General features: G+C 41.6%; 1 protein-coding gene and 1 long non-coding RNA gene across 3 annotated transcripts in view; one reads left to right on the top strand and one right to left on the bottom strand.

Annotated features, from left to right (window-relative positions):
- CACNA1C (calcium voltage-gated channel subunit alpha1 C) overlaps positions 1 to 27836 on the top strand; it is a 480830-nt gene that overhangs the window by 330368 nt on the left and 122626 nt on the right. Inside the window, exons 13-21 of the mRNA XM_083572199.1 lie at positions 602 to 762; positions 2113 to 2338; positions 4378 to 4585; positions 6602 to 6722; positions 8972 to 9086; positions 10108 to 10228; positions 10349 to 10418; positions 22747 to 22879; positions 25532 to 25661. Of these exons, the coding sequence (XP_083428325.1) occupies positions 602 to 762; positions 2113 to 2338; positions 4378 to 4585; positions 6602 to 6722; positions 8972 to 9086; positions 10108 to 10228; positions 10349 to 10418; positions 22747 to 22879; positions 25532 to 25661 (1285 nt within the window). The remainder of the gene's footprint in view (positions 1 to 601; positions 763 to 2112; positions 2339 to 4377; positions 4586 to 6601; positions 6723 to 8971; positions 9087 to 10107; positions 10229 to 10348; positions 10419 to 22746; positions 22880 to 25531; positions 25662 to 27836) is intronic.
- Positions 678 to 21777, bottom strand: LOC310742830. Of its 2 annotated transcripts, none has more exons than XR_014538706.1 (5): positions 21704 to 21777; positions 8847 to 9037; positions 6925 to 6997; positions 5719 to 5816; positions 678 to 774 (listed from the first exon to the last, which is right to left on the bottom strand). It is a non-coding gene; the product is annotated as an uncharacterized lncRNA (long non-coding RNA). The 2 variants fall into 2 exon arrangements; XR_014538707.1 differs by lacking the exon at positions 21704 to 21777 and adding an exon at positions 18828 to 19080.

The raw sequence follows: 27836 nt of genomic DNA on the forward strand, positions 1-27836 counted from the left end.
GCAATAAACAGCTCCTTTTACCCTTATCCAAGAGAATATTCTTTTTTAGATTTGGGCCCAAGCTACTGCTGATTAAAAGGGGTATGTGTGTGTGCAGCTGCAGTAAAGAATTTGCATCCCTTTGCATCCCTATGTAAGTGTCCATTTTGTATAAAATCTTGCTATTCACAACTAGTAAAATGAAATTTAAAGATTATAAGGAAGAATGAAAACAGAGCTTGTACTATGATTTGTAGCTTGCTACAAATGTGTGCACATTGTGCCATGAAGTCAGTGCAACACAGGCTGCGCTATTCAAGAGACATAGTCTGCCTGTTTTCATAAGCAGTCCATGCCCAAGAGGGCCTCTTGTAGGAATACTATCAAGGCTCTGTAGGCTTCACTGGACCACTGGACAACTATACTGAACAATGTGCAAATATGTTGTCTTTTGCTTCTTTCATTCCATGTCCAGGCAAACATAGAAAACACTCCTCTAGGAAGCTAAGCTAGTAAATACAAATTAATAATTGGAGGTCAAAGGTGACCTCATAGGGTTTTGTAAACAACTTGTTTGGTGCACACAGCAATAATAATTACAGGTTTCTTTCCATTTTTCAAGCCGCTACTGGCGTAGATGGAATCGGTTCTGCAGACGGAAATGTCGAGCTGCTGTCAAATCCAATGTGTTCTACTGGCTCGTGATCTTCCTTGTGTTTCTTAACACCCTCACAATTGCCTCTGAACATTATAACCAGTCAGAATGGCTCACTGAAGTCCAAGGTATGGAGGATTCTGTTTTGTTAAAATAATGCCGTGTTTTATTTATGAGAGTGTAATTGAAATTTTATTTATGTGTGCAGATAAACTGAACTTAGTGTTCAAAAAGTAAAACCATTTAATTGCATAAGCAGCACCGCAACCCCAGAGTCGGCCATGACTGGACCTAAAGGTCAGGGGTCCCTTTACCTTTACCTTTTTACCAGGCCAGGGAAAAATACAAAATATTAAAAACTACCTTCTCAAAATATTCTCTATTCTGCTCCATGGTTCTTATGATTATTTTCTGGCCAGCTAGCATAGGGAAGGGAGAATATGAACAGGCACTAAGGTGCCTCTATATGCAGCCCCATGTTCCAAGAGCATAATAGTATAATTAATCCATTAAACTAACCAAATAATCGGGTCCCCAGTGCTCTGTGCAACAATACAAACAAAAGAGGCAGACTATGTTGAAACATCACAACTATGTAATACGGGGATGGGGAACCTCTGACCTTTGGGCTTCATGTCACCTCAGAGGCTTCCCATAAGGCCCCCAGGGCTCTTGCTCCTTGAACCATCTCCCTGATTCTGGACTTATCTCCTGATTGTGGCAGGAGAGGGGAAAGCAGCAAATTGCAGATGCTGGGTGCCTGATCTGGATGGGTGTCTGGTATGAGAGTAAAGAGACTTTAACCCTTTCCCCCTAACTGTGGTCTCTGATCCAGGTCAGGCCCTTGTGCCTGTAATTTTCATTGCCCAAAATGATCTGTTAAAAGTCATGTTAAAAGCTATTTGCATTTGGGAGGAAAACAACTACTGTTTCCAGTAGTGGTTTTTCACCAGTGGAAATTTCAATGGGGTGTGGGTTGGTGTGTAAGAGAATGTGGGGTATTGGAATGCAGCAGGGTATTGGAATGCAGCATCAGATGTGTGGTAGAATTCAGCTGCTGAATTTTTCTGAGTAATCAGAAAAGGGAAACAAGAATAGAGATTAAACACAATTATTCTAAAATTCAAATATTGAGTTTGGACATCAAGGGTTACATCTTGTTCTGTTCTTTTCAGATTTAGACCCACTGAAATTAATGGGCCTAAGCTAGTCGTATCCATTAATTTCTATGGGTGTGCCCTCTGACTAACTAACATTGGCTACAACCCTAGGATTTGTTATCAACATTTGAAAAGTTGTCCAAAATGTCTGTAAAAACAAAACACAGGTTAAAAGTTCACAGTAATGAATTGCTGAAGACAGCAGTTGCAAGGGATAAAACCTAATTTGAAGATTTCTGATCTTCTTACAGTCTTTCTGTTATATTTGTCTTTTAGTGCCACTATAATGATCATTATTTGTCTATTTATTTTTATGAGACACTGCCAATAAGGTACTGCTGGCTCTTTTCACGGCTGAGATGCTCCTGAAGATGTACAGCCTGGGTCTTCAAGCCTACTTTGTCTCTCTCTTCAACCGCTTTGACTGTTTTATTGTGTGTGGTGGAATCCTAGAGACCATCTTGGTGGAAACAAAGATCATGTCACCACTGGGTATCTCAGTGCTGAGATGTGTGCGACTGCTAAGAATTTTTAAAATCACAAGGTATTTCTCTCCCCACCCCACCCCCTTAATTTTTATATTTAATTGAGTTCATGCAGCCAAAGGGAAATTGCTCGTTTCTGTGTGGAAAACTTGTGTGCAGTAATGTCTTAGGCAAATATTACTTTCTGGAATCATTTTTTACCAGTTATTCCATCCCTGACTCTCCCTTCTTGCCATGTGTATGTGGCAGTTTAGATAATATATATCATTATTTGTTTTGTTTACAGACTGTCTTATAACAAAGTTCCCAAATAATAATAAAAATAGTTAGTAACAAGAAAGCTAATAAATTATAAAGTACAGCATAAAAACAGGTGCAGAGAGTCAGAACAAAGTCTTCTCCTGGTGCCAAAATGGCATTATGGTAGGCACTAAGTGAGCATTTCTGGGGAAGACAATCCATAGTTGAGGCACCATCACTCAAAAAGGCCCCCTCTCCCATAGCTACACTTCACTTGGTGTGGGGCATTTGGAGAAGGGCCTCTGAAGATCTCAGGTTTCAGGTAGGTTCTTGTGAAGAGAGGTATCCATCTAACTACAGTCGTACCTTGGTTCTCAAATGGAATCCGTTCCGGAAGTCTGACTTCCGAAAACATTCGAAAACTAAGATGCGGCTTCCGATTGAGTGCAGAAGCTTCCTGCACTCAATTGAAAGCCACAGAAGCCACATCGGACATTTGGCTTCCAAAAAAAGTTCACAAACCGGAACACTCACTTCCGGGTTTGTGGCGTTTAGGAGGCAAAATGTTTGAGTCACAAGGTGTTTGAGAACCAAGGTACGACTGTACTCTGATTCCTAGTCATAAAGTGCCTTTAAGATCAAAACCAGCACCTTGAATTCAATCAGGCTCAGAAATGGACTGAGAATCAGTGAAGCACTGTTGTGATATACCGTACTTGTATTGCCTGGTCCCAGTTAGCCATCTTGCAGACGTATTCTGAACTAACTGATATTTCCAGACCATTTTCTATAATGATCCCACATATAGTGCATTGCAGTAGTCCTCTTTCCCTCCAGCATTTCATAATCATAAGATATTTTGATGAAGATTCACATGACAATGATGAAGATTCTCATAACCACTTGCGCGGCTCAACTCTATCTTCATTATATGGCTCTTTCCTTAGGAACCTGTCTATTTTAAGTTCACCACTAGAGGGCTGTCTCCGGGTGCTCTCATTATTATTGCTGCATTTTAGGCACCAGGTTAAAGATTTATTTTAAACCAGACTTTTAATGAAAATTATTGATGAGTTTTTACCTGCCTTCTCTTTTAGATTCTGTTGAATTTTATTGTGATGTTTTATCTTGTAGTTCTAGTGGTGTTTTATTAGCTGTCATTAGGGTTCTTATATATTTTGCACTCTTCTTTTATTGTTAGCTGCCTTGCAAATTTTAATTGAAAAGTGTGGTGTAAGTGTTTAAAACATATAAATAAATTGCACAAGGGCTGAAAGTTATCAAGATAAATTTGAATTCTGCTTTGTGGGATTGGCCTAGTATAAACATTATGATGACCCCACCGCAATTCCCCAGAAACCAAGAAGCCTGGTCCCCTTCATCCAAGAATGAGCACACACAATCCAGATTTTCAACCAATCTGGCTTTGATTCCAAACTGTTTTCCCATCTGTTCTTGTTGGTTTTCACTGAGCTGATCTCTTCAGTGAGGTATTCTGGCTTGCTTTGAACAGCTGTGAGTGTTGTAATGAGGTTGGCTAGAATGTAACTTACTGAAGCAGCACCTACTAATTGCTGTATATTTATAACACTTTTTGAAAAGTAATCTTCCCGGCATGCTAGGTGCAGAAGTGGTGGAGGACTTGTGTGTTTTTCACATGTGGCCATAAAAATGCTCATTAACTGCGTAGGTCACATTATCATAGGGAAGCTCATGAATGGTTCATTCCTTCACAGGCTGTTTGGAAAAGGCATGTTTATAGACACCATACAGCCTGCCTGAAGGTGATACCTGATGCAGATGAGCAGTATCTGCTTTGGACAGAAGAAATGTAACCACCTTTCTTTTGGCTCTTCAGGTATTGGAACTCTTTGAGTAATTTGGTGGCTTCCCTGCTCAACTCTGTGCGCTCCATCGCCTCCCTGCTGCTACTTCTCTTCCTCTTCATCATCATCTTCTCCCTCCTAGGGATGCAGCTCTTTGGGGGCAAGTTTAACTTTGATGAGATGCAAACCAGGAGAAGCACATTTGACAACTTTCCCCAGTCGCTGCTCACTGTGTTTCAGGTATGGCTTTATTTGATTTATTTACGTAAATGGCAGTAGATTCAATGACAGTGTAACATGGTGAATAAAGCTCTTGTGCCGATAAAAATTATAATAAACATTCATTAAAAGCCAGTTGGAGTTAAAAATAATAATTTTGCAGCATTTTCTAAAAGCCAAAGGTGGGCCTTCTTGGGGACATGCTTTTCATAACAAAGAGGCCACCTCTGAGAGGTTCTATAGCCTAACATCTCATGGAGATCTTAATACAGGAATGGGCTTGTTATAGGGAGAAGCACTCTTGGGAGATGCTGAGGTCAAGTTATTTAGTTACCGTATTTTTCGCCCTATAGGACGCACTTTTCCCCCTCCAAAAATGAAGGGGAAATCTGTGTGCGTCCTATGGGGCGAATGCAGGCTTTCGCTGAAGCTTGGAGAGCGAGAGGGGTAGGTGCGCACCGACCCCTCTCGCTCTCCAGGCTTCAGGAAGCTATCAGCAAGCCTGGGGAGCCCGCGGGAGTTCCCGTAGGGCTCCCTAGGCTGCAGATAGCAGCCTGCTTCCCGGAGTGCGGGGCGTGCTGGAAGCAGAGCGCCCGGCGCTTCGGGAAGACATCCGCAGCCTAGGGAGCCCTGCGGGAGTTCCCGCAGGGCTCCCTAGGCTGCGGGTAGCAGCCTGCTGCATGGAGCGCGGGGCGCGCTGAAGCAGAGTGCCCCGCGCTTCGGGCAGACATCGGGCAGCCCCACAAGCTCGGGGGACAGCGGGGAGGCGGAGCGCCACCATCCCACTGTTCCCCGACCTGGTTTGGATTCCCCGACCTGGTTTTGGGAGGGAAATAAAGGAAAAAATGTTTTCCTTTATTTCCCCCCGCCCCCGAAAAAACTAGGTGCGTCCTATGGGCCGGTGCGTCCTATGGGACGAAAAATACGGTAACAACGTTGTTGGGGCTACTTCAAACCTATAGAAGCAGCATATGATACAATCTTGGAGGACTGTACCATTTTAGACTAATGCTGTGATATCTCATAAAAGACTCCCTGTTGTTAATAATGTGCACAAGAGATGCATTCAAGCATAGATTTCTGGTGTAGAAAGGAGATAACATGTAGAAGTATTCAAATCTGCAGTTCCCAACCTGAAGTAGTACAGTTCTTACTAGGGATATGCAGCAGCTTCAGATGAACCCTAAGTTGAATCAGGGGACTGGGGGTGGGGTGAACTTGCCCTATGCAACCAGGATCTCTGTGAAGCCTCCTGTGTAACAAAACAAAAAAAAGTGATTTCAATGTTACTATACTATACTGGTTGCATCCTTCCTGTTCAGCTAGCTAGCTAATGTAAAACAGGCACACCAGAACTTAGTTTGCAAATCACTGTGAGTTCTGTGCTTTTGTTGTGGGGCATACTAAGGCTTTTTGATTTTCAGATAGTTACAGCTATCCACCAGTACAGGGACAGTTTCAGAGATGACTCAGAAATTGCTATTAGAACATCACACTCTCACTGGGGATGCCACAAACACCTGCAATATGATTATTCACACTGCAGTATTTTCCTACTTCTCCTCCCCATAATATTTTATATTGCCCCAGGAAAGAGAGTCTTGGTACTTCATTTGCAGGTATGGTGCTGCTAATGTGCCTGTTCTAGACTGTGCTCATTATGCCTATAAGAGCACATCAGATGTTAACATTAAATCTACTTTTCAGCTGTGTTCCCAGTCAAATTTTAAACAAGTCCTTAGTGTGTGATATCTATGTCACAGGTGTCACCAGAGAGCCTACAAGACATTTGTAATGTCAGTTAATGTGCAAAGACAAGCTACTGTACAGATGATGGATAAAGACGCCCGTTCCTGCATGGCAAATGCCAAGGCACTTCCCCTCCATAACCCGCATTAAGAATGGAAGTTGCAGCACATGTTAGGGAGGGCTTCTTTAAGATAGAATTTTGTGTTCTCTCTAACAGATTTTTTTGCAGGTTTTCTGCAGGCTGTCTAACATTGTGTGTCCCCCTATTGGTGGGAATGTGTCATTTAGATCCTGACTGGGGAGGACTGGAATTCGGTGATGTATGATGGGATCATGGCTTATGGCGGCCCCTCTTTTCCAGGAATGTTGGTCTGTATTTACTTCATAATCCTCTTCATCTGTGGAAACTGTATCCTTTGCTACTACCTTTGTGTTCTTTGACAACTGGACAGCATTAGAGGTTGATATGGTTGGGCACATGCTGAGGTCCATGACTGAGCCAAAGGGCTACTGCTAACAAGCTTCTTGGCCCCTAGTGCTCTTCTCCCTCACTACCTGCACCTGCTTCCTCACCTAACTTTTCATTTTGACTGAGTATGTCATTCTCTCACCTGCTTCTTCAGGAGGGATAGACGGATGAGTGAGTAGAGACAATAGGGAGGACAGCAAAGAGATATTTGGTACCTTAAAGAGAAATACATTTTTGTTACCTAAATTTTCATGGATCAGTACTCACTTTTTCTGATGCAAGTAATGTTGAGGAGCAGAGCTGAGGATATGCAGTTAAAAGAATCAAAAGCAGGTGCAGCCCACAGTAATGATAGCAATGAGCAGGTGACCTCACTGAGGGCATATTGCAGGATCTTACTAATTCAAATCCTGAAGCTGGCACTTAAGTAGTAAGACCCTGCCACTTACTACAATTTAAAAAATCGCAAAAGGAAAGGAAAGGAAGATTTTTGAAGTACAAAAAAAGAACCATGTTATAATTGTTTTACTGAGTATGCTTACATTAATATACTGAAAAAGTGAACTTTTTCTTACAAAAGTGGGTATTTAAAAAAATGGAAATTTCTTTTAAAAGAAATCCATCTTAAACTATAAGAAATAATATGAAGAATTGCAGTATTCTATGTATTTCTAACTAGTATGGCAGCATAGCGTTCAGCTTTCTTACACTGATTACACACGTCTTCAGAAAAGCACCAAATTAGCACCATATGTGGACTAACATATGATGATTTTCAGATATGGTGTGTAATATTGTGCATGTGTTCCATATGCAACTGATTTAATATTTGAATATTTGAATATTAATAACACATGATGAGTTGTTAAACAATTGTGCACATTTCCATTGATGTGCCAAATTTACAAGAATCATTTGCAGATCTGGAGCATGTGATATTGTACATGGGTGGGTGGGCCATATTTCTGTGGACAATTTTCTAATAGATCAAAATTTGGTTATGGACCCACTAAGATGGCATGGACTGGCTGGATGCAGAGGAGTGGCGGGAGGCACCTGCCAGGGAACCCCCAAGGAAAGAAGGCTCTGATCCAGGGATTGGTAGTGGCATGACAATGAGTGGTCAGAGGGAAAAGAGGGAGCAGACGGGGTGGGGGATATCAGAAGCTGAGGAGGTGACAGGGTTTAGTGAGCAGGAAGAGTCTGTGGCAGAGAGCAGTCCAGAACAGAGGCAGAAGAGGAGGCTAGAGAGGGGAGCCAAGAGGCAGAGATGAGTCAGGCTACTGAAGAAGCCGGGGGGGGGCTCCCCCTCCTCCTGTGACCAGTTTTTCTCCCCTCTGGTCTTCTAGAACCAGAAAAGGTATGAAAAGGATGGAGCAGAAACAGAAAGGGCATCAAGGGTCTCAGATTGCTTGGAAAGGGCCAGGGGAAGAGGAAACTTAGGAAGCTGTGAGAAGGTGGGGACCAGCCCTTGCAACTGCCTCATTGGGGCAAGAACTACTGGGAAGAGTTGCTATACTCACTGGCCCTGGCCTCCTGTGCTGTTTTGTTTCTTTGAATAAAGAGAGTTAGCTTTACTGACATGATATTAGTTATTGTTGACCTGTTCCTGACACCTGCCCTGACACTATCTAGCCAACTCTCAGAACAATATGGCCAGAACAAAAACAGGAAAGTGAATGCAATGGCATGTTGTAGGTCAGGGGTAAGGAACCTCTGGGTTATGGGCCTGATTAGGACCATCAGGCCTCCTCATTAGACTCACAAGGTCATTTCATCCAAGCCACGGCCACCAGTCTTACACCTGACATCATATAAGGATCAGGTGTGGGACAGATAAAGGCGGGGCTTGAACAAAAGGGGCTTTGAAGCCACTGCAGGTCAGCTGATCAATGGTGCCTATAAAGCCATTTGTGCAGAGCTTCCCCCGTGCCAACACTCAGTTGATTATCAATGCTTAGGAAGTGCTGCACACTTTTCTGGCCTGCAATTTGATTTCAACCTCTGCAGGGAAAAATGGACCCCCTGACATCAGGTGATAGACAGGTAGGTGGTCCCACTCACCTGTCAAACTTGGCATGCTGGTCTGTGTGGAGCTAAACATCATTCCCACTGGTCAGATCTGGTTTCCAACCTCTGTAGTTGTGGCTGCATCTAAACATGTTTTCTTTAATAAAACATGCAAACAGACATCTTGCTGAATGTCTTTTTGGCCATTGCTGTGGACAACCTTGCTGATGCTGAGAGCCTGACATCTGCTCAAAAAGAGGAAGAAGAGGAAAAAGAAAGGAAAAAACTAGCTAGGTAAACCCTTTGTTTCTAGTTTGGTATAAAACAATGCCCCTAGATGGTTCTTGAGAGTAAAGGCATGTCCAATCAGCCACATTTTATATCCCTGGTTTGGTATTGTAACTTACAGGTAGGATAAAAGTAGATTATCTTTCCCTTCTGTGTTCATTCTGATAAGCCAAATATTCAAATGGCAGAGTTGACACTGGTACTGGTCAACCATGTTGGCTCACTAGAGACTAGTGCTTCCTGTGGCTTGGTTTTAAACATCAGAGAGGCAGAAACCACTCAGTGCCCAAAATTAATGCTTCTGTGCATGTGTGTCTCAAAATTTGGTGGTTTTGGTTGTTATATGTTATTCAGTCAGCATCTATTAATCTTTCAAATTCTGTGGAAGCTTCCATCAGATGAAAAAGCATCCATAAAGGGGGTGGAGAGAGAGAAAAAGTATGAAAATAAGTTTCTTTCCTCCTCTACTCCCTGAAAAGCCCCTCTGGAAAATGGGGGCCATTCTGAACTACGTGGGGTGGGGCATGGGAGCTGCAGAGGGGAGGGGAGCATGAGAAGCTTTTCTTCCATGAACTTCCTTAAATTACCTTAGGCTGCAAACCACTGTATTTTTGAAATTCTCTTATTATATAGTTAATGGCATCTCGCCAGCTCATCTTAATGAGAGGCGAGGTCTGTGTTAAAATAGAAATGAAATGGTTCAGCAGGTTGCCTAGGAGGGTCCTCAAAGCCATCCCTTTTCATACTTTAATGACCTCCTATGAGAAGGCATTCTTTTCTTCTCACAATACCAAATTCTTCTCCATGAACATGAAACAGACATTGTTCATTGGAGTTTCAAGATTTGGGGGGGGGGGCAGCGATAATAAAGGAGATAGGGGAACACCTCTGCGTCATGTTCCTGTCAGAATTGTACCAAGTGCTTGTTGACATGATAAGCTATGCACTAGTCATGGGAGTCTGTAACAGAAAACACCATTCCATATTTTGCGAACATTTGCATTTCTATTTTTTGCTGAATTATTAGGACTGCTAGTCCTGAAAAGAAACAGGAGCCTGAGAAGCCAGCTGTGGAGGGGGAGACAAAGGAGGAGAAAATTGAACTGAAATCGATCACTGCCGATGGAGAATCTCCACCTTCTAATAAGGTCTGCTGCTTGTTACCTTCCAACTTGCTTTGCCGAATCATATTTATGAATGACTGAATCAATAAAATGGGATGGATGAATAAAGCAAGCTCTATTATGGTTTTCCCTTCTTTTTGTCAGAGCAATGTAGATGAATATCAGCCTAATGAAAATGAAGAAAAGAATCCTTATCCTACTACAGAGACACCAGGTAATTCACTGCTGTGCTCACTTTTTTCCCTCCCACTAGCACAAGAAGCTGAAACTTAAAACACCGAAGGCAGTTCCAGCTGCATCACAGATAGATCCATATCACCCAATAAAAGATAACCAGCTGATAATTGTACTTGACAGGATGGAATCATCTCTTTAGTTCTATGGAAATAACAGGTATTTGCCAGATCCAGATGGGAGACATTCCTAGATTGAGATGATGCCTCCTACTGGAGGATCAGGCAGGGTCATTTCAAGCCTGTTGCCTCCTCTCCAAAGGGAGGGGTCATCTTTCTAGCCAGACCAACCCTGCCTGTGGTTGGTGAAGGCTAGGCTCTTGTGTACTCTTGCTGTCAGCCAGTTTTTTCTGTCCCTAACGTCTCTCCTTTTCTTGTGGTTCTATTACTTGGATCTATGAGTGTTTTGGTTTTGGTGTTTTCTCCTCTCTGTGTTTATTTTTCTCTTGACTTTTTTGTTTCTGTTTCTGTCTTTTCCTTCCCTGGTTGTTGTGCTTTCCCTCCTCTCCTCATTGTTGTCCTTTCTGAGTGGTGTGGAGGAAGGGGAGAATTTCTTTGGATCTGGTGGGTCTTACTAGATCCTGGAAGGCGTTGTACCTCTGATGGGGCAGTCTTTGGGCACTGGAGTGCGGTGGCATGTCCACTAACAAGCAGGAATGCCGTTTTGTTTTCTCTTGTTGCTTGAAGCAGCTGTTTTCCTCTGTGCCTTTTTCCCCGGATGGTCCACAATAATCAACCAGCATGGCCATCAGTGTTAGACTACTCCCACTGTCAGGCTGGTGATTGCCCAGTCATTTGGTGGTTCCTGGCATTGTTGTGATCCCAGCTATATAACTAGCAGGTACACTAGTGCCTGGAAGTAGGGTTGTTACTGCACACTGTTGACAAGTGGTTTAGCATGCTGAAATTGTTTCCCATCTTTTTCCCCCTGAGGTTATGGGAAACTGTATTTTTGATGGCTTTATCTCTACTTTATGTGGGCTCCTGCTATTATGGTTTCCCAACAGTGGACTTGTCTGACTGTAGAACTTCCTTGGCTAAGAGGTCTCTGTGTTTGAACCCATCTTTGTAGCTTTAGACCAGCAATGCATACATCATTACTACAGAAACTCCTGGTGTCTTTTCTTGGGAAGGGAGAATTCCCTTGTTTTTTCTCCTGGGTCAGGAAGTTTACTTTCCAGGAGATTCAGAGAGGTTGAGTATTCCTTGCAGTTTAGTTCTGAGGGAGGGGAGAGGAAGGATCCCTTCTACGAAGTCTTACAAGCACCATAAGAAGAACGGGGGCAGCAAATTCTAGTTCTGTGGGATCCCCTCCTCCTCCCCTTTCTTCTAGGGCTGTTTCTTGAAGTCAGTCCAGGTCTCATGCTAGGAAATGTGTGTTGGAGACTGAGGCTGTAGTTGCTGGGACAGCTGGCATAAGAGAGTCAGGAGCTGCTGGTCCTGAGGCTAGAAGGAAGTATCAGCAGGCAACTCTGGTGGTGAGCTCTGAAGCCCCTTTTTCTTATATGGACCCCCCCATTCCTCCTGCCCCCCTGAAAGGAAGGGTAGGTGAGGAAGGGCTGGAAGTAGTTCAGTCTGAAAGTATTTGCTTCTGATGTTTTTCTGGCCCTTTTGGCCAAGGCTCACAGGGTCCTAGAACTGACTTAGGAAGATCTTCATGTGCAGCCTTTCTCCTCTCAGTCCTTGGATGTGGGTACAAAGAGAGTCTTCCCTACTTCTTTGAACAAACTCCTGCATGTATCCAAGAAAAATAGACACCAGAGCCATCTTAGACCTCAGCAGGCTCAGCAAATGTGTGGAGAAGAAATGCTTCAAAATGAAGACTTTGAGGTCCATCATGGCAGCACCAAGAAGGGGAGACTGGATGACCTTAACTGATGTCTCCATGTCTCAATCCAACCTTCCACTGGTGGTTTCTCCAGTTCACCTACAGTCAGGATCTCTACAATTACTGGGCGTTGCCTTTTAGTCTCATTTGGCAATGAGAATCTTCACCAAGGTATTGATAGCACTGGGCCCATTTCCACACCAGAGGCATTTGCAGTCATCCATATCTGGTCAACATTCTGATCTATACTCCATCTAGGGGACAGGTTCTTCAAGTGACCATGGCAACAGTCTCCTGCCTGCATGACCTAGGGTTTGTGATTAATGTGAAGAAGAGTGCCCTCTCTCCCACTTAGTATTGGGCACACCTTGGGGTTTGTCTAGACACAAACTAGTTCTCCATGTGTCTGACATTAGAGTGAGTGGCAGCACTTCATCTTGCCCTGGGCACTGCTTTAGTGGATCTGATAGCTTGGTGTCATGTTTTGACTTTGTGTCATGGACTCAGTTGCACACTCGGTTACTGCAAAGACCATTAACAGAACCTCACTGCAGTGAGGCATCATTTGCAGGTGGAAATCCTATTGACAGTGAAGAAAGAACTGGTCTAGTGACTGACTCCATGGCACCTAACTGTGGATGTGTCTCTGGAGGAGCCTTCCCAATTGGCGCTCATGACTTGTATATCTGCAGTTGAGGAACTTCTCTAGTTAATAAGGCTACTCGAGGTGTGGACCACTGAATAAACACAGTTCAGTATCAATGGAGTTGGACCCAAGCAACTGGAGATGGACATCTGGGGCCATCGCCTTATGGTCAGGATGGATAAGCCATCTGCCAAAGCTCACATCAGTTATCAGTGAGATGTGAGATTGATGGTGGAGACGGATACACTTCTGAGATGAGTAGAGCAGCATTTACTCAGCTTGAAGGTAGAACATTTAGCCAGAGTGGACAACCAGACAGCAGACTGGTTGAGCCAGGTATCAACAAGGGAGGCCAAGTGGCAGTTAAAACCCCTGGTATTTTGTCTAGTAGTGCACTGTTTGGATCAGTCAATAACAGATCAGTTTGCTTCATAGAGCAATGCCCAGCTCGATACCTTTCTCTTGTTTTCAATCTCTGGGACCATGGGGTGTGGATGCTTTAGAGATTGAGTGGCCTCTGGGGTTGCTATATGCCTTTGCACTGTTTAATGCAGAAAATGCTTAAGAAGGATCATCAGTGTAGGCTAAGGTGATCCTGACGGCCACTTACTAGCCAAGAAGGCCTTGGTTTCTGCACCTGGTGAATTTGGCAGTGCAGGATCCTTTAATATTGCCAGTTTGGGAGGACTGAGCAGTGTACTGGCTAATCTTGAAGGCCCACCTTTGTCTGCTCACCCTCTTTGTAAAAGATTTATTAAAGGTGTGGCACTTGTTGCTCCTCCACTTGTCCATAGATTTTTTTCTTGAAAATTGAATTGGGTGCTCTCAGTTCTTATGGGACCTCTTTGAGATGATGGCCACTTGCACTCTGAAATGGTTGACCCTTAAAGTCATATTTTGGGTGGCTATCACCTCAGCCAGATGTATTGGAGCTGGAAGCTGACCCCTCAATTTTATTTTACGTCCTGATAAAGTGGTTCTTTGCACAGACCTAGCTCTCACGCCTAAGGTGAACTCCATTTTTCTTAAGTCACAGGAAGTGAACGTATCTTTGTTTGGTAAGAATCCTTCCTACTCCCAATAATGTGAATAGCATACTTTCCCCATTTTTAACTCAAGAGGTCATTCAATTTCAGGAAGTGTGAGTAGCTGTTTCTGTCTTATTTGGGCTTCTCTGTTGGGGGGAAAAAGTCTCATCGTCCTCCGTTTCCCTTTGGCTTCAGGAGGCAGTTAGTGAAGTGTATTGTTCACTGGGTCAATTGCATCCCAAGTCATCACAGCTTATTCTTTGAGAAGTGCTGCAGTCTTGGTTGCCTTGAAGAGAACTTTTCTGGTGGGGGTATCTGTAGGACAGCTATGTGGGCCTCCCTGGCCCTTTCTCTAGACATCACAAAATTATTTGTTTTGTGGTGGCTGACACAAATTTTCATAGGACTGTGTTGCTGAGGCCTATGATTGAGTAAAGTGATTGGCAGAGGAAGTCCACTCTGGGTTTCTGCTTGCACCTATGTTATATGCCAGTCTAGAAATGCCTTCCATATAGATTTGGCAAAAACAGAAAATTGTTTTAAAATAAATTTCTGTTTGAAGATCCAGATGGAAGACATTATGCACACCTCTCCTTCCCCTGCTTGCATTTGGCAGGGAGGGAACTAGGTTATGGATTTGCCTGCTTTGTCACATACTGTTAGGGCTTCCCTTTCCATCTTAGGGCATTATCTTCTGGGGGTGGTGGAGTAAGGGGTTCCTGTGTTGTTTCTGGCAGTTCAGTTTCTGTTCTTTGTCTATGTCTGGGTTTTTCTGTTTTTTCCTGTGAGTTTTTTTCAGTTAGGCTCAGGGTTTGTGGTTTGCCAGTCGAACAATCGATTTGGGGTTGAGGAGTTGTCTATGCTTTCTAGAGAGGTGACTCCTCCCCCTGGAGAGGAGGCAAAAGGCTTGAAAGGACCCTTCCTGATACTCCTGTAGGAGACGTCATCTGAGTCTAAGAATGTCTTCCATCAGGATCTTAAGAAATTCATGGTAAGACAAATTTCCATTTTTATTATACAGTATTGTATGTTATAGTCGCGGCTATATGCAATCTGTGTTACAGCTGTGAGCAGCCACTGGTATGTCAGGTTTTACAGCCTCACCAGCTGAAAATTAAGCAGGTCTGTATATATCTGCTTAATTTACATGTCTTTTCTTGTTTCTCATAGCCAAGGGGATGGAGCAAAAACCTTGCTGCCTACCCACTGGAAAGGCAACTGGGGGTCTACTCACATGAGCATTGGGTTTGTGGGAAGATAATGTGAATTGCGTTATACACCATGACTCCCTTTCTGCGATGAGCTCGTTGTACATGCCTGATATTGCTCAGTTGCAGGATTTAATGGCTTTCAGCGTTTTTTCATAGGTGCCATTTTAGTGCTACCTAAACACTGGTGTGCCAGCCAGTGGATTAATTCAGCCACTGTGTACGGAAGTTGTATGAATCATTCCTGAATCAGTATGGTTTAGTGGGCAGGACGTTTGACTCGGAAACATACGCAACTATGAACTTGTTTGGTGGCCTTGGATAAACCACTGTCTGCAGTAGCAGTTGGTAGGATAGGGTGGGCTGTGCTATTTATCTGGCTTCTCATTACCAGTGTTACTGCTGGTTATCAAGAAGGAGAGAAGCAAGGCAACAGGGAGGCTGGTGTGGTTCAGGCACAGCAGTGGAAGCACTGTGTCTACACCTCACCGACTTCCTCACTCCCTTCCCCACTCGATAGCAGGCTGCAACCATAGCACTGGGAAGCAAACAAACAAACAAACACATTTTGGCCCATTACCTCTGACCGCTACTCACTATATGTCTCAGTACTTTTGACTCCATCTCTGAAATGAGAATGAGAGTGGCTTGCTTTGTAGGGGAGTTTTAAGTATGAATCTTGTCTTTGTACATTATGTATTTTCACCTCTTAAAAGCTTTAAAGAAAACCTCAATAGTTACCAAAACATATTCTAAGTCTGCCATGCATGAAATATTTGTCTCAAGACCAAACTAGGTGTTACATGCAATTCTGAGTTATTTCCTTCCGCATTTTTCTTGTTTATTTTTGCTGTTACCAAAACTATGGTGGAAGTCTGGAAAACAGCAGGGAATGGAGAGGTACTCTAACCTTTTCTCCTCTAACTTCAATTTTCCAGCTTAAAATAATCTCCCTAGGCCACAGCTTCCCCTGCAAGGAAAAACATAATGGGTGGTTTGGAGCTGGAAAATATAGAACCAAAGAATTGTAGAGTTAGAAGGGTCCCCAAGAGTCATCTAGTCCAAACCCTTGCAATACAGGAATCTCAGCTAAAGCATCCGTGACTGATGGCTTTTCAACCTCTGCTTAAAAACCTCTAAGGAAGGAGAGTCTACAACCTCCTGAGGGAGACTGTTCCACTGTCGAGCAGCTCTTACCATCAGAAAGTTTTTCCTGGTGTTTAGTCAGGATCTCCTTTCTTGTAAATGATTTAGGGGGTGGGGGTGGCGTTAAACACCAAGGCTGCTTTGTAGTGTGTCCCTAAGATATTTGCTTCTGAGGCACAGCATCTGGGGAGTTGCCCTATATATTTGCATGTAATTTCCCCAATCATGTATATTTATTCCTGTTTGCGTATCAGCTGTTCTGTGATCATTGAACATGTTGGACTCCTTATTAGCAAACCAAACCTGTGGCACTGCAGATGTGAATAATGTTTTCTCATATCACCCATCTGGAACAGCATCTGACTTTAGACCTCTTCTTGTACTCTGTCTGCATGAAGGTGCTCTTGTTAAGCCAGGCTTTTGCTACATCCAGACAACTCTGGATATCATTATTTTTATCCTGCATCAGCTATTTCAAAGCATTTTTTAAAATCTCAAGTCTTATTACCAAAGATTCTTTTCCAGATACCACCAGCCAATCTTCTAGAAATCTCTCATAGTCACCAAATCCCTCAAATCTGTTATTTTATCTGCTGCTTCAATGAGATCAATTCCTTTCTTCAACAGTGTTTTTCAGCCTGCCCAACCAGATGGAAAGAGTACTCAAAGCACTCTTGGGCTTGCCTATCGGAAGGTTGGCAGTTCGAGTCCACCCAAGAGGGTGAACTCCTGTTGCTCTGTCCCAGCTCCTGCCAATCTAGCAGTTTGAAAACATTCCAGTGTGAGTAGATAAATAGGTACTACTGTGGCAGGAAGCTAAATGGTGTTTCTGTGCACTCTGGCTTCCATCACGGTGTCCCATTGTGCCAGAAGCTGTTTAGTCATGCTGACCACATAACCTGGAAAGCTGTCTGCCGACAAACACCAGCTCCTTTGGCCTGAAGTGAGATGAGTGCCGCACCCCATAGTCAAGTCTGCCTGGACTTAACCATCCAGGGGTCCTTTGCCTTTTACCTGCCCTGCTGAAGTTGTGGATAGACAAGTTTGGTTCACTGGAGTCCTTTGGGGGGGGGGGTTGTGGTAATGGGAATCCTTACAAATAGGTAATCAGACAGTCTTTGACTATAACTACCTTGCCCATCTGCAAGCTTTTGAGCAGGTTCCCCATCTAAATTATGTCCAGGAAGGTGTTTCTCAGTTTCCACTAAATGGCAGCTGATATTCATAGTTCAGCAACAGGACAGATGCTGCATGACATGCTTGCTTGCCATGGTCAATTATGGGTGCTTTGTTGTTGCAATAGCTTCTTCTTTCGCAATCACTCGTGGCTGAATAAGATTGTCTTCCATGAACACTGTGTCAACAGTGGAGGCCAATTCTGGATCCACATGTCCTTCCACAGTGGGGACATAGGTTTTTGGACGAGAGTTGATCACGGTGAGGGTTTGTCAAACATGCCTTCCTCTTAGCTCGTTTCTCCTTTTCACCCTGAGTTTGTGCTTCTTCAAAGTCCATGACACCTTTGGTAAAGGCTGTTGGTAAAATCTCCCTGAGTGTTAAGATCTGCTTCAAAGGTGCTGGTCATTGACTTGTCGATTTTGGAGTATATACTGGGAGAATGTAGTAGCTCCACAATTGTTGAATTCACTTCCCATTGAGCTTTGCCAGCCTCATCCCCATCCTCCACCCCCATCAGCTTTTAGAGGTGGTTGAAAAGCATTTCGGGATTGATTTTAATTTAGATCTATATTTTAATTATTTGCTGCATTTTAACTGATATTTATTTTATTGTAATTTGATTGTTGTTTTCTTCTTTTATTTGTAAAACTTCCTTGGGAGAACTTATTCTTAAAGGCAGGATACTTAAACTAAGGACCTTTGCAGTAGAACCTCTGGCATGCTGCTCTCAACCAGCGCTACAGCTTGCTTAGATAATGTAACTGCTGGCTTGACTGTCAGCTTCTCCCATTGTAACATTTCACTGCAGGTGGCTTGAAGGTGGTATATCAACTCACCAGCACAGCAGAGGGCTGATGACACAAGGCACTATTTGATTTCCACTAATTTTTACCAATCTTCTGACTCTGGCTCCTCCATCCGAGTAACTCATTGCTCAGGTATAGGCTGAACAGTTCTCACACTACTTGTGTTGGATTTTTCACCCACCTTCAAGACTGCCTACCAGTTTCCAGGCTCAACTATCTATCAGATCAATACTTGCTTTTCTCAAGACTGCCAGCTCTGACGTAAAGCTTACCCACTGAGAATCTAAGAGGAGTGCAGTGGGCATTTGTATCATTGGCCAATTTATGACATGTCTTCAGGGCTTAGGTATGTAAATGCAGCCACAGTTGAGCTCTCCATGGTAGCTGCTGCTTGCCTGGAAGTTTCTCCACTTGCATCTTATCAGCACCCACCTCTCATACCTCCAGGATTGGGATGAGGTTGAGCAGGTCCAGACCCATCATGCACTTCATTCAGTTTTTTATAAGCTCACGTTGCCCCAGTTTTCACATTAATCTTCTTTGCGCTACCTTTGATGTCTCAGCTTCAGACTGCAATGCTGCTCCAGGCATCCCCCAGCGGCAGGCCCTCCAGGCACTCATTATGCAACTCTTCAACCTGCCTCTTGGCTCTTGCAACTGCCACTAAAGAGATCTGCTATGCTGACAGGCTTCTTTTCAGCAAGAGAATCATGATGATGATGATGTATTCAATGAGAGTAGACAGAGTACTAATTTTACAATCTAGTTTACAGGCAAATTAAAGAGTTTAAGCTAAATAAGTACATACAATGAGGATGAAAGCCAGAATGATGCGAAAACCTGGAAGATAAACTCAGAGCAAAAGTAAACATTGAAAAGGCTCCATCAATATCATTATCATCATTATTAGTCAAATGTACTGCACTTCTAAGTTCCAAAGGGCTTTCCAGGCTTTCCCTTGTTCTCCTTTATTTAAGGAAGGCAATTGTGTTTTTAATATATAGGAATCATCAGAGAGAGTAGATTCTGGGTTGAATAAAGATTAACCATAGGTATCCAAGGCTCATTTATTTGTGAAGGAAATTTTTATATTGCCATCTACCACATGTTCTCAAGGCAGGTTCCAATAACAACTTACTGTGCACTTACTTTTAAAAAATCATTTAAAAATCCCTTTATTTGATAAAGACCATTTAATTACTGTTGTTCAGGGGCTCAACAAAAGAAAAATGTCTGCCCCTGATATTGGAACCCATTTGGCATTGGTGTCTATCTGATGTCAAGGACAAGAGAGTTTCAAAGCTGGATCACTACCATGGGAAGAGACTGTTCTTGGTTCTAGTCAGTAAAGGTAAAGGGACCCCTGACCATTAGGTCCAGTTGTGGCCGACTCTGGGGTTGCAGTGCTCATCTCGCTTTATTGGCCGAGGGAGACGGCGTACAGCTTCTGGGTCATGTGGCCAGCATGACTAAGCCGCTTCTGGCGAACCAGAGCAGCACACGGAAATGCCATGGGTTAAACGACAGAGCCTAGGACTTGCTGATCAGAAGGTCGGCGGTTCGAATCCCCGCGACAGAATGAGCTCCTGTTGCTTGGTCCCTGCTCCTACCAACCTAGCAGTTTGAAAGCACGTCAAAATGCAAGTAGATAAATAGGTACCGCTCTGGCGGGAAGGTAAATGGCGTTTCTGTGTGCTTTCCCCCCCCCCTTTCTAGTCAGTAGGTACCTGTTAATGGTGGTTCTATCAACAGGGCCTCCCTTGCAGATATCAACAAATGGGTAGGCCAATTTTGAGAGATGCACTCTTTCAGGTAGTTGTGTTCCGAGTCATTTGGGGCATTATATATCAAAGCCAACTTCTGGGATTAGCCTCTGTGACATATAGGCACCCAGTGCATGTGCTTCAAAATTGATTTATTGGGCTGCCATCCTTGTCAGCACCTTTGCATCTGTCTTCCAGTCTCCAAACCAAATTCAAGGGTAGCTCTCTGTAGAGCACATAGCAGTAATCAAGCCAGGAAGTTACTAGGCCATGGATTATGGTGGCTAGGCTATTCCTGTCCAGCAGCAGCCAGCGCAGGCAACAGGCACTCTGCACCCCACTAGCTATCTAAGGTTCTGGTAACAAGGTGGAATCAGTGAGTGCTCCCAACTATGCACTTGATCCTTTAGGGCAGGGTTATCCAAACTTTTGTCTCCAGCTGTTTTTGGACACTTGGCTTTTAAAGAAGAGGCAATTTATGAACACAGAATAATCATAAAAATGAGATAGTAAAGGAAAGCTTGCTTAAGGATTGCTATTAGGATGCCAGTGCAGACAATTAAACACGGCTATTGTTTTGTACCATCTTTTAGTTTTTCTGTTTATCTAGATAATTACCTTAATGGCACCTGTGGAGTGTGTGCGTGTGCAAGTTTTTAAGCATCTTACTGTTGTTCTGTTCACAAACACATTAGACTTCTGGAGGTGCTTGAAATCCTCAAAGTATTTTTCCGAACCCTCCCTGTATTCCCACAGGCCATCCAGGGCCCCTTCTTGCAATTTCTTCCTTGAAGGATAGTCTCAGATCTCCACAGTGCCTGGAGCTCTCATTTTAAAGAATTTGTTTCAAGAGTTTTAGTTTTTAATTCTTCTGCCTTGCCTGAATTCTAAACAAGCAACAAAATGAAGAATTTATTTCCATCTCTTTTTAGGGAAAAATGGCCATTCCACCTGGTGTTGTGTGCCCTATTGACATCTAAGGGCAGAGGGTAGGGACCAGGTCAGGTGTTAACTCCATGCATGGATTCACAGAGGTGGGAAAAACCAATGCCCAATTTGCCCCAAAGCATTCGTCACAGCATTATTATTATATTTTCTTCTCATTATTATTATCAAATGATTACCTATGCTTCACCCTAAGGTTCCAGAGTAAGTTACAACAATTTAAAGTAGAACATTAAAAACAGTGTAAAAATTACAGCTGAAGATCCTAAGAACTCTCTTCTGAAAGTATTAGAAAAAATACAGGAATTTGGGCAAGTAGCAGGTTTTAAATTAAATAAAAATAAGACAAAGCTGCTAGTCAAAAACCTATCACAATCAGATAAAAAAGTATTATATCAAATCATAGAAATCGAGATTCATAAAAAAGTTAAATATTTAGGAATCTGCCTTACAAACCAAGAACATTAATATCTTTAAAGATAACTATGAAAAGATTTGAAATGAAATAAAAAGGAATCTAGAAATATGGGTTAGAATGAATTTATCATTATTAGGAAGAATTTCAGGGATTAAGATGAACATATTGCCAAAATTTTTGTTTTTGTTTCAGTCAGTGCCGGTAATAAGTAACACAGCGTGCTTCAAGAAATGGCAAAAGGATATCTCAAAATTTATATGGCAAGGGAAGAAAGCAAGGATAAAATATAAACTACTTACTGACATTAAAGATAGAGGAGGATTTTCCCTTCCAGACTTTAAATTATCCTATGAGGCTGCTTGTGTTACTTGGATCTGGGATTGGATTAAATTAGAAAATATGGATATGTTAGATCTTGAAGGACATGACAACAGATTTGGATGGCATGCGTACTTGTGGTATGATAAAGGGAAAGTACGCAAAAGATTCTATAACCACATAATTAGGAGATCACTTTTAAAAGTATGGGAAAGATATAAAGATTTACTAGAACAAAAGACCCCGTGGTGGCCGTCTCCAACAGAAGCAACCTCAATTAAAAAAATTAATAGGAAATAAAAATGGTTCACATATAGAGATCTCTTAATAGAAATAGAAGGGAAATTAAAATTGAAAGAATTTGAAGAGTTTTGAGAACATGTAAATGATTGGCTGCAGTATCATCAATTAAATTAAGTATTTAAAGAGGATAAAAAGAAAGGATTTAGTTGCACTTTATCCAGATTTCAAAGAGAAATCATAGGTGATAATACTAAATTACTGAAGAAGGTGTACAATATATTATTAGAGTGGGAAACTAAAGACGAGGAGGTAAAAATTTAGGACATAATATACAAATGGAAGATGGAAAGAAATTATGGAAAGTCAATTTAAAATTTACGGATTGTATAACTTTGAAACAGAATTATATGAAAATGATGTACCGATGGTATATTGTCCCTGTAAAAATGACAAAAATGTATAGAACAAGCTCCAATAAGTGTTGGGAATAATGATTGTATTGAATATAAAATTGTAAAACTTAATAAAAACTATTTTTTTAAAGAAGAAGATCCTCGGTGTCCCTTTCAACTCTACGATTCTACAACTCTATGTCATGATGACGGAAGGATTTAATAGCATCCTGATCAACGCAGAAGAAAATTCCTGTTCCCTGATTATTTATTCTCTTCTATAGAGTCTACAGCATAATTAACAACAGACTTAGCCTAGATTTTATGAGGGAAATCAGAAACCTTTTTCTGATTAATAGTATTTAAAAAGTATAAACTTTGCCTTTCAGGAGAAGAGGAGGAGGAAGAGCCTGAGATGCCTGTTGGGCCTCGTCCACGCCCAATGTCCGAATTGCACCTCAAGGAGAAAGCTGTGCCAATGCCAGAAGCCAGTGCTTTTTTCATCTTCAGCCCCAGCAACAGGTATTTTGAGGTGGCTGTTTAGTTGTTACATTTGCTAACCATGAATAGCAGATCCAAAGTCATACTTCTGTAGTAGTCTGGGAGAGCATGTGTTTTGTGGTGTCCTTATTCTTTAGGATAAATATTTTCCATGCAAACCCACTGGAAAACTTCATGCTGTAGAGAAATGTCTTTCACTTGCATGAGCCTGGAAGACTTTTTATAAGAAGCAAATCATGAGGAATATTTTGGAAATATGTAAAAGAAAAAACAAACTTACTAGTTAATAGGAACTGGACGTGCTAGTTTTCTACATGGTGGGAATATGTTGCACGGAAAAGCATTTATTATTGTTGTTGTTGTTGTTACCTGCCCTGTACCGAAAACCCAACTAAGAGTATTTTAGAAACATCATTAAAAACGAATGATTTTGGGAAAGTCTCAGGCTTTAAATTAAATAAAGAAAAATCCAAATTAATAGTGAAAAACATGGGTGAAAAGAAAAGAGAGAATTAGAAATTAAAATCGAATTAAAAATAACAAATAAAGTTAATTACCTGGGCATTTGGATTACGAATAAAAATATAAACTTATACAACGATAACTTTGTAAAAAAATTGAGAGAAATAAAAAAAGATTTGGAGATGGGGGGGGGTTGAATCTGTCAGTGTGGGGCAGGATGTCAATACAGTGGTACCTCGGGTTAAGTACTTAATTCATTCCGGAGGTCTGTACTTAACCTGAAACTGTTCTTAACCTGAAGCACCACTTTCGCTAATGGGGCCTCCTCCTGCTGCCGCGCCACTGGAGCACAATTTCTGTTCTCATCCTGAAGCAAAGTTCTTAACCTGAAGCACTATTTCTGGGTTAGTGGAGTCTGTAACCTGAAGTGTATGTAACCTGAAGTGTATGTAACCCGAGGTACCACTGTAATTAAAATGACCGTGCTGCCAAAGATGTTATTCTTATTCCAAACCTTACCAATAATTAGTGGAATCAAATGTTTCAAAGATTGGCAAAAAGATCTGGCTAAATTAATCTGGCAAGGTAAAAAACTCAAAATATTAACAGAAATCAGAGACAAAGGAGGTTTTGCGGTCCTACATCTTAAATTATATTATGAAGCAACATGCTTTGTTTGGCTCAAAGAATGGATAATATTAAAAAATACCAAAATACTTGACATAGAAGGGTGGGATAACGTCTTTGGATGGCACAGTTATTTGGGACAGAATAAAGTGAAAAACCACAGAGGGTTCCTTAATCATAAAGTAAGGAAGGCCTTATACAAAGTTTGGGAAAGATACAAAATAATTTTAGAACCCCAAAACTCCATGGTGCCTTTCACCAGTGTAGGCAATTGCCATCCACAAGAAGAATATGGGTGATAATTGGCCAGTGTATAAAGATTTATTAGAAGAACAAAATAATCAATTAAAAATGAAAAAATATGAATAACTTAAAAAGATTGGAATAACCTGGCTACAATACCATCAGTTAAACACAACTTTTGAAAAAGATAAAAAAAATGAATGGCTTTGAAGGTAAAATATCAGCACAAGAGAAGGGCATACTACAAGATAATAGGAAGACACTATAAAAAATGTGTAGGTTACTTTTAGATTGGAATTTTAAAGATGAAGACATAAAAGAAGTAATGATAAAGTGGGCACAAGATCTAGGCCACCACATAGAATTACAAAAATGGGATGAGTTGTGGAAAAGAAATCTAAAATTTACGGGATTTTATTTAATCAAAGAAAATTTCATGAAAATGCAATTTAGATGGTATTTAACCCCCTCAAAAATGGCCAAAATAAATATAAGTTACAACAATAAATGTTGGAGATGCAAAGGTCATGAAGGAATTTTTTCCACATGTGGTGGACGTGTCCAGAAATCAAAAAAATCTGGGACACGGTCTACAAGGAGAAGAAAAAAATATTAAAGTTTACATTCAATAAAAACCCAGAAGCATTCCTACTAGGGATTCTAAGAAATAACAGTCCACGTGAAAAGAAGAATATTTCTCTATGCAGTAACAGCAGCTTAGGTCTTAGTGGCAAAGTATTGGAAGAGTGAGCGTATTCCACCAAGAAAGGAATGGCAACTAAAATTCTGTGAGTACTTGGAACTCGCAAAAATGACAGAATCAGTAAGAAATAAGTTAGTAGATAATGTGAAAAAAGAGTGGGAATGCTTCAGAATTATTTGATGAAACCAGGTTCTACCTCTAAGATTTGATTGTGTTTGGAATAATTCCGTACATAGAGATACATTGCTCTCTCATACCAAGATGAGGAGAAAATATTAAATACTGGGGGGGAATTCAATCAAAATCAACTGTTATGAGGTAGATGGAAGTCCACAACAATTAAAATACGCAAAGAGATTCAGTCCATATGGAAAGGTATCATATATGAGAAATGCTACTATAGGACTGAATCTCATTGAATAGTATCGAATGGAAGAAACCTATATTGTTTTTGTCATTGTCTTTGTTTTGTCTTTGTCTGTTTCTTATTTCTTTTTTTATATGTAGAGATGTAAGGTTATTAAGTGATATTATTTGATTTATGTAGTGGTTATTAATGCATGTGTCTGTTATCTATGTATTTATTTCTATATTTGAAATAAAAAATAATACAAAAAAGATTCTCTCTCTCTTTGCAGGTTTCGGGTCCACTGCCACCGCATTGTTAATGATAACGTTTTCACCAACTTGATCCTCTTTTTCATCTTACTCAGCAGCATCTCTCTGGCAGCTGAGGACCCTGTCCGACATACCTCCGTTCGGAATCAAGTATGCCTCCCACCTTTCCTTGAGCCTTCACAGCTTGTTGAGAATGATGTTCAGCAGCCAGTTGAGGAAAACCTATCCAATCCCCACCCCTGCCTGCCCACTAGCTTCATGTTGGTACAGATAAATATAGCTATATCAGTCCATGCTATTGCAGACTGCACCCCAAATTCATTGATAAATCTCTACATTTAGATTGAATTACACAGTTGAAGCTATCACATTTTGACTCGCCATGATTTTATGTGGCTTCTGGCATTTGGAGTTTGTTTGGGCAAGATTTATGTGGTGGAAGGGAAGCAAGGAAATGAATGAATGAACAAATGGCACAGAGATGGCAAGCCGTGCAGGACTTTTGTAGAGCACTATAGCAAATTGTGAAGGCACTAAATACCATACTTTTCTGTGTATAATACGCTCCCGTGTACAACATGCCCCCTATTTTGGGGGACTCAAAATTAAGAAAATAGGGGGGGGGGATTCCCAAAAGTTGTTGAGCTTTTTTGGGGGAGGATTGCACAGAAATATACACAGCAACCATCACTGAAAACAGCAGCAATTGCCGCAGAGACAACAAATCAACAACAGCCCTTGCAGCAGACACCAATGACAATCTCCAACTCGCGGCAGCAAGCTATCCCACGGCCCCACAATGCACTACCCATGTATAAGACGACCCCTAATTTTGAACATGATTTTGGAATAAAAAAACATAGTTTTATACACGGAAAAGTACGGTACCCATATTCTGGTTACTAGAAGCTGTGCTACTTAATTCAGATACTTCAGTATATACTTACTACCAGGCACGCTAAGTTGGGCCCAACGCTGGGGGGAGGGCTGAAGCCCCTTCCTCCCCCTATAGCTGGCACCCCTGCTTACTACATATTTCTTTAAGGGTGCATCCAAATTAACACTCATAACCTGCTTATAGCAATTCCTGGTTAATCTGCCATTTACGAGTTTTCAGGCTGAAAAACTTTTCTGTGACTGGTCTGTATATATTTTTCCCCTGCCCCTTCTTCATTTTTGTTTTTGTTTTTAAATAAATGGTGAATTTGTGCCATCTCCATGTCACCTATTGATCCAGTCACCTTGTTAATATCTATTTTTTTGTAAACAGAGTAAATGCAAGAGGAAAAAGTACAAATGAATGGAATAATCTTAAACAATTTTGTTAATGTCCTCATAAATCCGTAACTACATTACAGATTTCTTTTGGTTTTATACTGCCATGTTTCCCCCCCCCCAAAAAAAAATTAATAATTCTGGAAACTGTTGTTGACTGATGGTTCTGAGGATCTTAGTAGAGACTATTACATCATTTTAAGTTTGTGATGTAGATATCCCCAAAGCATTTCTAGGTCATGAGACCTAGTAATTTGTTTGTAGGGTGTGGGGAGGGACAAAGAAACCTCAAGGAGGTTAGACTGGCCTCGACCAGGGCCAGAGCCTTTTCAGCCCTGGCCCCAGTCTGGTGGAACGCTCTGTCACAAGAGACCAGGGCCCTGCGGGATTTGACATTTTTCTGCAGGGCCTGCAAGACGGAGCTATTCTGCTGGGCCTTTGGTCTGGGACCAGTCTGACCCTCTTCTTTCTATGGGACCCTGTATGTAAGTGGCCTCCTTGGCTCTTTCAATTGGCCCATATGGGACCAGCCCAGGTGCCTGGGCCTGGTGAACATTTAATTCCTTACTCCTATGGTTACAATTTGCGGGTTTCCACTTAATTTTATTTTGATTTTAAATGTGATTTTGAATTGTATTTTAAATCTAATCATTTGATTTTGTGTTTTTAATGCACTATATATCTGGAGGTAGCCACCCTGAGCCCGGTCTTGGCCGGGGAGGGCGGGTTATAAATAATAATAATAATAATAATAATAATAATAATAATAATGCTCAAGTTACAAAGTTAAATGCTGGACACAAAAATTTATAATGGGCTTGCTGGTAGGCAGAATGCCCACTGCTCTGACTATATTTTCTTTTTGCTGTTTGACTCGGGGGATATGTATATCAAACCTTGATGTATATTGCAAATAAGGAAAAGGGACATTAGGATAGGGAAGTACCTTCAAAAACATATTCCAAGATATTGCTTTTATCTTCATTGGAGTGTTCTTTCTGAGTTATGCAGGACCTTACTTAAGGTCCAAAAAAGAAAAATAATATTGAG

This window comes from Podarcis filfolensis, assembly GCF_964270895.1.
Source record: "Podarcis filfolensis genome assembly, chromosome: 10".
NCBI lineage: Eukaryota > Metazoa > Chordata > Lepidosauria > Squamata > Lacertidae > Podarcis > Podarcis filfolensis.